Source organism: Azolla caroliniana, unplaced genomic scaffold, assembly GCF_043228905.1.
Source record: "Azolla caroliniana isolate FFs.n. ecotype wild unplaced genomic scaffold, voAzoCaro1.0.p SCAF_2, whole genome shotgun sequence".
In the NCBI taxonomy this organism is placed as follows: domain Eukaryota; kingdom Viridiplantae; phylum Streptophyta; class Polypodiopsida; order Salviniales; family Salviniaceae; genus Azolla; species Azolla caroliniana.
In genome coordinates this window covers 20138579-20147284 of record NW_028230437.1, presented here as the reverse complement: position 1 = coordinate 20147284, position 8706 = coordinate 20138579, and the positions used below count along the sequence as shown (strand labels likewise).

Below are 8706 nucleotides of genomic sequence, written 5' to 3'. Positions count from 1 at the left end.
AAGTCATTAAGAGAGTGACCATTAATTTATGGTGATTTTTCTGTTGTAATGGTAACTATTTTTCATTAATAAAAATAGAAAGACGATGAAACGACTTTTGCCATATTTGGAAGATAAAAAAATGTTTGTAACCAAATGTGCCTCTTTTTTAAATTGTGTTCCTATAATATGTCCAACGTTGTGCCAATGTTTATGTTAGGTAGAGCCTCAAAATGTTTGTAACCAAATGTGCCTCTATTTTAAATTGGCGTTCCTATAATATGTGCAAAGTTGTGCCCATGTTTATGTTAGGTAGAGACTCGAGCTTCTTGAGTATCTATTTACTTTGAATACATTAAGAATTACACATAAATACATGATAACTTTTAACATGGCCGCGCTAGAAAGAATTTATTTGGATATCGCAATGCTTACATTTTCATAGATTTTATAATGTGTGTCGAGGTTTGCCACAATGTATACATATGTAATATGTTGGGGAGAGTACAAGATACTTGAGGTTTTATTCCCTTGAACAGCATCCAAAAACACGCGAGACAAAAAACTCTTATTCCAAGCCTTATGATAAAGCTTGAAAAGTAGAAAGCACATGGAATATCGTCTACCCAAGCCCCACACTTCTTTAAAGACAGAAGAGTCTGGAGGTAGAAATATCTATTGCATTATAACCAATAGATTTTCAATCTAGAAATATGAGTGAGTGAGTGAGTGTGTGTGTGTGTGTATGAGAGAGAGAGAGAGCATTAATTGGAGCCTTCAGAATTAGCAAATAAGGCTTGGGCAAAGGGAATAAATGATACATGAGACGGTGGAAGAAAGGAAGGGCTTATCGAAAGCTTGTGCATAAAGAGTAAAGTAGGAAAAAGTACATAACAAATAGAAGGAATCAAAGGTTATGGTAACTATGTAGTGTCAAGTACCTTAGTATTTTAAGTTCCATATGCAAGGCAAACATTTCACAACTCATAACATGTTAAGATGTCTATATGTTGTCCCTCTTATATTTTGATGTGAATGGTTTTGACATAAAGCTCATCAAAGTTCAGAGATGACTCAGTAACTTTGCCTGTCAATGAGGTCGAAAATATGCATATGCATGTGCATGCTTAGGATATGGAACTCTCTCTCTCTCTCTCTCTCTCTCTCTCTCTCTCTCTGTGTGTGTGCATATGAGGGAGATTAAATTATGCATGAACATGTGCATTCCTTGAAGATGGAGTCCTCTCTCTCTTTCTCTATCTCCCTGGGAGATTATTCTCTTTCTAGTTGAGGTTAAAATATCCTTATTCATGTATGTACATTCTTCGAAGATAGGTCTCTCTCTCTCTCAACACACACACACACACACACACACACATGGTAGAGGACTATATTGCTAGTTTGTAGACTTCAAGATAGCTTTTAAGATGGTGCCCTTGGGTATCTTCCGATGTATAGAAGACCTTTGAGTACCAAGTGAAGATTTGTTTGTAGATGATCTCTCATGGGTGTATGGGATATGGAATTCTAGGAACTTTTCTTTAGTATTACTAGTGTTAACGAAGTATGCACACTTTTTTTAAACTCTCTTAGAGTTACACTTTGAAGAGGTTAGATTGACAATATAGAATCATGCTTTCATTATGTATGTAGATGATGTGGTACTTCATCAAATAATTATAAGCACAAAACTTTATGACTGTCATTGAAGATATTCTTATACTTAGTAAGTGGAGTGCTACTAGTTCCTAAAGAAGGATTACACTTCGGAAAACTCTCCATAAGGAGCAATAACTTGTTGACTAGGATAATGAGGTTCTCCCAAAGTGTAGCATTCTCCTGAAGTGTAGCAATAAAAAGATTCAAAATACATAACTTTGGCCTTTAGGTTCTCCCCAACAATTGGTGGAATGATTGCGCTACTCCTTGTTGGAAAGAAGGAATGAAGTTGACCATGCATTTGAAAACATATGTGATGGATAAAAAAATCAAATGTTGGGTTCCAAAAGCATTTTCTTGATGAATTTTCTTTAAGTCAAGATAGAAACATCATATACACTCCCACTTATTGAGATTTTTTATTTTTCCAAAAGAAAACTCCTTCCATTAGTTATAAAAATTTATAGATGAGATTAGTATATACAAATCCCTATAGGGACACGATAGGTTCATCTTATGTGGATGCCCACCGACTCAATAAAGGAGGAGGATGACCATTGTTGGATGAAGGTTAGTCGTTGTCTTTCAACTCTATCGGAGTCACCCTTGAGGCCATCATATTGGCTCTTTAGAGTGGCTACCACTTCACTCCATATCTCTTGCATTAACACTATTGGCTGGACGGTTTGGTTGGAGAAGACCCATCTACCCCGTTGTTTCCATAGAATCCAAAGAGTTATTGAGCTGACCAAATCCAACACAACTTGAGATTTGGCATTGATAGGAGTTGAGTGGACATTGTCGATGGTGGAGAAATAAACCTCTTGTGCTTTTATAACCAAAGTCATCCCCTCTTCCTGATTCTCATATCTGTCAATTGGGGCGTGCCATGATAGCCAACATACATTCCCCCACTTGATTGAGCCTTGCACTTGTCATAATTGCAATAAGCGGCCAACCCCCCACCATATTCGATGGGACTCTGGGCAATCCCATAGAGCGTGTCGTATTGATTATACTATAGTTGGACACGCTCCACAATTAGGAGAGCTTCCCACGCTACCATGCACCAACTGGTAGTGACTTATGTATTAACAACCATTGGATAACACCTACTTATTGAGAATTAAGATTAAACATTTCATATTGCGATCATGTGTCCATGGAGAGGGTTGTGAAGTGCATTAGGTTATTTGTTTTTGTAGTTCTACTTGGCATATTTGATTGGCTATCACTTGTTACAATTTCTTCTTATTCTATATTTTAACAATTGGCCCATTATATGTAGTTTATTTGGTCTCATGGGTCGTTTCGGCATTTCATTGATTCTCTTTCAACCTTTGCCCCCTCTCTATTTGCATGTGTGTGTGCGCGTGCGTGCATATTAGTACCATTGCGATGCTTCAAAATTCTCACATGTTAAGGAGCATGGAACAATGTATGGAATTTTGGATTTATGTTTCATAAATATATGGATCCCCCTCTTTCAAAATTATCTTTCAACATTCTCTATCTGCATTTGTGTGTGTGTGTGTGTGTGTGTGTGTGCATATTATTACCATTTGGATGCTTCAAAATTCTCACCTACTAAGGTGATTTATGCTTCATAAATACATAGATCATATGTATCTATTGAATTCATCTATCTAAATGTTAGTTCAGATTTAATAAAAAATCAATAATTCTTCTTTTTCAAAGTATTGGTACAAATAGGAAGGAATTGTATGTCACTTTGGGAGAATTTTAACCATGGCAAAATTCATAGCAATCATAGTTACTTTAAAAGTTAAAACATGACTTTGGGTTCTAGAGGTTCAAAGATTGTGCGGCACCCATGACGTAGACAATTATGGCATAGATCATAACCGAAGGTGTATCATTGTAACTAGAGCTAGATATCCTATTACATAAGTTAAACCTGGCTTTCTAAAGTCTATAAGGACACACATGTTGACTGGTCATTTTGAAAGTGTGGCTAATGGAAATGTATGTAGTTAGTAGTATGAATAGGGTAGGTGCACTACTGCTTTGAATTTGAATAGTCTATGCTTTGACAGTTTGGCCCCATCACATATGGTGAACATGATGGTTAGAGAACTTTTGTCAACTAGGAATGTAATTCAATACCTTACTTATTTTATCAATCTTCATGTGATGGTGCTTATATTATTAATTATAAACGGTGATAAGGAGTTGATCAAGTCTTAAATTGATCAGAGTACACAAATAAGTTTAGCAACGAGATAATGGATAATATAGTCTTGAAATAAATGTAAGGGAATGTCCTGAAATTATGATTTTGTATTCTCTCCATCAAATTTTCGAAAGAGGGAAATTTCCTTTCTAGGGTAGGGCAGAAAAGATTTCTGCTCAAATAGTAGAGCATCCACATATAAGGTAAGATACATGAGGGTTCTTCCTAACTAATGGGTAGCTAATGTGTTTGGAAAAAAAGAGATAAATAAGGGTCCCTCCTCCGAACAAGATAAATAAATTGTTATTACAACATAATATAACCATATACATATATGAATCTATGATATTTCCTCTCAATTCATTGCTAATTTAGTTGCTCCACACATAAGAAGTATCAATCATACATGGTAGCATGTATCCATATGTGTGTGTATGTATGTGTGCACATAGGTGTGTACTATGTGTATGTATATATGTATGTACATTATGTAACACCTAGTAAATGCAATTTCATTTATTGCATTGCAAAACCAACTATGGAATGTCTAAATAACCATGACAAGGCTCCAAAAAAGGCTCCAAAACTAGAAATATCTATGAAGTCCACATACCATAATGCACTAGTTGGTTGTTATGTTTTTTAATGGCACTATTATCTATTAGGCATATTGTTGGTTGTAATATCCAATCACATGTTGGACATCAAGTTTGTTGCTTCTTTTTTATGTTTCAAGCAATAAACCTTACGATGATGATCCCCAATGATTTATGTTTCTATCCATAAACAAGATATACATTGGAACGTATTGTACAAAACAACTCTTATTGAGCTTTGAATACAGATGAAATTGATGCACTTCATTACATAACAACATGTACGATCCAGAACATTACATGGACCCTTATGTTTTATGCATTAATTGCCTAAAGGTGAATATGATAATTTAGTGATAGGATCGATCGACGACTCAACAATAATAGACATCTTGTCATCGATATGACAATTATTGTTAGATGCTCGATAGTTTACATTGTCTTTTAACAAATTTATATATCTTCACGAGGGTAGGTCCAAAACTGTTGTATATTGAAACATAGTTGTAACTCCCTAGAGAACATTAACTTTTTATGTGATCTAATATATTCTAGTAGCATGTGATAGATCCTATTGCATTTAGCATGGCTTTAACCAAGTATGTGCACCCCTTTGCTCCCTGAATACTTTAAAAAGCTTAATAAGGTGCCAAGGTGATGATGAGAGGTCTTGTCATATTCTTTGGTATCTTGATTGATATTAACAACCATTTTATGCATTCATAGCTAATTACATCATCCTCTTCCTCTTTGGTGGAACGATGTGTACTTTGGGCTCCTAAACCAATGCATAATAAGACATAATGTCAATATATAAAAAAAACATTAACATGTGAAGTAACATTTTAATCGAGTAAAATACAATAGAGAATTTGTACATTTGGCATGGCCTTGATCAAACTTTGTGCACACCTTCATTCTCCAATAAAAGGTAATAGTTTTTCCAGGGTTTGGACACCAAGATTATGAGCCTCTTCATTCTCCTCTCGCAACTCACGAGTCACCTCAAGGAACTCACTCACAAAAGAACATATATCGAGAACACACACATACATATGTGTGCTTGTGCTTCACAACCTCTGACTTATGAGTTTGAGTTGTGTCCACACAAACTACATTAAGGCATGGATATCTGTATTCACACGGGTTGTTCATGTTCTCAAAGACAAATTTCCGAATCAAGCTTATACAATGAATCCCTCCTCCGCCAAGGTGGTCGAATTTTTGGTGTAATCGAACTCACGACCTCGTAGTCTCCAAAGATCTCGTGCCTTAGGCACAAGTTTCTCTCCACTATGGAGCCATTGTCTATCATTCCATTTTAAAAATAAATGGTCCCTGTCTCTCTTCTCTCTCAAATCCTTGCTTTTCCCTTTTCAGCTTTCTTTCTAGAATCATCTCTTCTTCTTCTTCTTCTTCTTCTACAGTATTGAAAAGCAATTTCCTCTCTCTCTCTCTCTCTCTCTTGTGTCTAGGGAGAGAATATATAACAGGCTTTTCACCATCCCATTTCTCCTCTGTTCTTCTTTCTTCTTATAACCACACTACTAAAAAACCTCCCCAATGTCCCTCCTTCATTCCTCTTCTTAAGATCATACTCTTATCAACACACACACACACACACACACAAAAAAAAAAACAGCTTGAGACAGAGAGATCTAGGTAGACACCGGTCTCTTCCATGGATTTATTAACAAAGCTACAATATGATCATCATGCAAGTCCATACAATTACGGCGCGAACAACATTAACAACAAGAATTACGGCATTATTAACGACACTAGGATTAGCGAAAACAACGACAACGAAGGTGGAGGTGGTGGTGACTCCGGGGTGTCGCTGGGCGAGGCCGCGGTGGAGCTTATGTCCGTGGGGGCAGGCCGCTCCATGCCTCCCCCATTCCTCACAAAGACGTACGAGCTCGTGGACGAGCCGTCGAGTGACCACATTGTGTCATGGGGGCCGGGGACTGTGGCCCATGACCATGACCATGACCATGATGATAATGATGATCCGCATAACAATCGGTCGGCCACGGCCACGGCCACAATGTCGTGTTCGTTCGTGGTGTGGCGGCCTCCCGAGTTCGCTAGGGACGTCCTCCCCAACTACTTCAAGCACAACAACTTCTCCAGCTTTGTCAGGCAGCTCAACACCTATGTAAGGGGACATCCCTCCCTCCTCAATCACTGCCATTACACCGAAAAACCAAAAATGAGTAGTGCAAGAGAGAGAGAGCAACAAATCCCCATGTCAATCAAAAATTCATATGGATCCATCTTGATTTAATCTAAACATTGTGTGTGTGTGTGTGTGAATGTTTGTGTTTATAGGGGTTTAGGAAGGTTGTGCCGGATAGATGGGAATTTGCGAACGAGTTCTTCCGGAAAGGGGAGCGGCATCTACTGTGCGAGATACAGCGGAGAAAGAGCAGTAGCAGCACTCCGCTGGCCGGAGCCAATATAAGCTACATAAGCCGTGGCGGGAGTGGCTCCACACCCGCCAATTCGGGGGGACCCGGAGGCATCACAAAGGATTTCCAACACTTACTCTACTATGACATTGCGCCGAGTGACCATCAATACCAATACCAATACCAATACCAATATCAAAATCCTTCTCCCCACCATCTCCACGCGGCAATGTGGGCCGAATCCCGACTTAACAACAATGCATCGCCATCTACATCACCAATGTCGCCGTCGGCCACACCACCTCATCGTGCACTCGTGCCTCGAGCGAATGCTAGCTGTGGCGGCACTCATGATATCAACAACAATTCTTGCAGTAGTGGTGGTAGTAATAGTAGTAGTAGTGGTAGTAGCAATGTGGCCATAAGTAGTTGTATGAGTGGTGCACAAATGAATAGTATGTTGGTACAACAAGGTGGTGCCCCTACCACGATGGCCGGGTCGAGCTTTGTCCGGCGGCCGGACAACAACATGTGTGCCATGAACATGTTGGCTGGCCACACCAATGCAGGTGGGTATGGTAGTAAGAATATAGATAGATTAGGTGGCCTGCCCTTGTTGTTGCCGGTGGACGAGAATGAGCAGCTTCGTCGAGATAACATGGTGCTGCTCGCGGAGCTCTCTCGCGTGAAGAAGCTCTACCATGATGTGCTGCTCTATATCCACCATGTGACCAAACCTCCTCCTCCTCCTCCTCCTCCTCCTACTTCATCATCATCAATCAATGGGCCATCAGTAGCAGGTATACCAAGCAATGCAGCACCCCTAACTATGGCAGCGATGATTATGCCGCCGGCCAGCATAAGCTGCGCCGCTACTGCGAGCACTAGACATGACAAGAATTTGATCAATCATGCCACCACAAGCAGTGGGGAAAATGTTGGTGCCACAATTAGCCCCCAACCTAGGAATCCTAGAAGTGGTCATGTCAACCAATCCATTGTTACAGCTCACCCTGGCAATCAGATGTGTCATGAGAATAGTAGTGCTCAAGCACTCAGTAGTAATGTGGATGATATTAATCTTAGAATGGATGCAGGGAATCCTAGCTGTGACCACCCGCCGAAGCTCTTCGGAGTTCCGTTGATGCAATCCATGCATAATCCTGAGAAGAAACGGCCGGCTTCGGCTTCGGCTTTGGCTTCGGCTTCGGATTCCGTCCATGGCATCTCCGAACAGAAGAAGGGGAGGAGCCACTGTGGAGCAGGTAATTTTGCAGGGAACGATGGTGATGGTGATGGTGATGGTGATGGAGATGATGATGGAGGGGATGTCCATGCCGTGGAATCCATGATCAAACATCATCGCCATGTTAACCTTAACAACAAAAACATTAACATTAACAATACGAAGATCGACAGCAGCCATCATCACCACCATCATAACACCAATGTTATCGTAATCAAAGGTCCTAATACCATTATAAGCAACTCAACCTGCAACCAGCTTAACAATGTGATTAAGAGTAACAATCATAATCACGCCCCCCTCCCTCAATTAGCTACTACTACTACTACTACTACCCCTACTACTACACCTACCAGCACACCAATGTGGTTCAAATTCTCCGCATATAGAGACGATCAACAAGTCTACATTTAATTAAGGATTCTAATCCCTCCCTCTCTCTCTCCCTCTCTCTCTATACATATATATATACATACATATATGTGATTCATTACTGGCAACCTTTCACATTGTTTGTTCATGATCACACATACACACACACACACATATGTATGCATGTATGTTTCTTAATCATAGTACTTCTGGCGCTTTGTAATTAATCCAGATGCTTTGTTTCCC

At 39.6% G+C, this 8706-nt stretch overlaps 1 protein-coding gene across 1 annotated transcript; it reads left to right on the top strand.

The window, feature by feature from the left end:
* Positions 1 to 5956: 5956 nt before the first annotated feature.
* LOC147867526 (uncharacterized) lies at positions 5957 to 8502 on the top strand. The gene is made up of 2 exons (XM_087315706.1): positions 5957 to 6589; positions 6763 to 8502. The coding sequence occupies exons 1-2, from the start codon at positions 6110 to 6112 to the stop codon at positions 8500 to 8502; spliced, it is 2220 nt and encodes a 739-aa protein (XP_087171832.1). The 5' UTR covers positions 5957 to 6109.
* The last annotated feature ends 204 nt before the right edge of the window (positions 8503 to 8706 follow it).

Excerpts from the sequence above, each read along its gene's own strand:
- LOC147867526 (XM_087315706.1), top strand. The coding sequence starts at position 6,110 with ATGGATTTATTAACAAAGCTACAATATGATCATCATGCAAGTCCATAC. Across the intron at positions 6,590-6,762 it reads TCAGGCAGCTCAACACCTAT|GGGTTTAGGAAGGTTGTGCC; the intron begins GTAAGGGGACAT and ends TTGTGTTTATAG.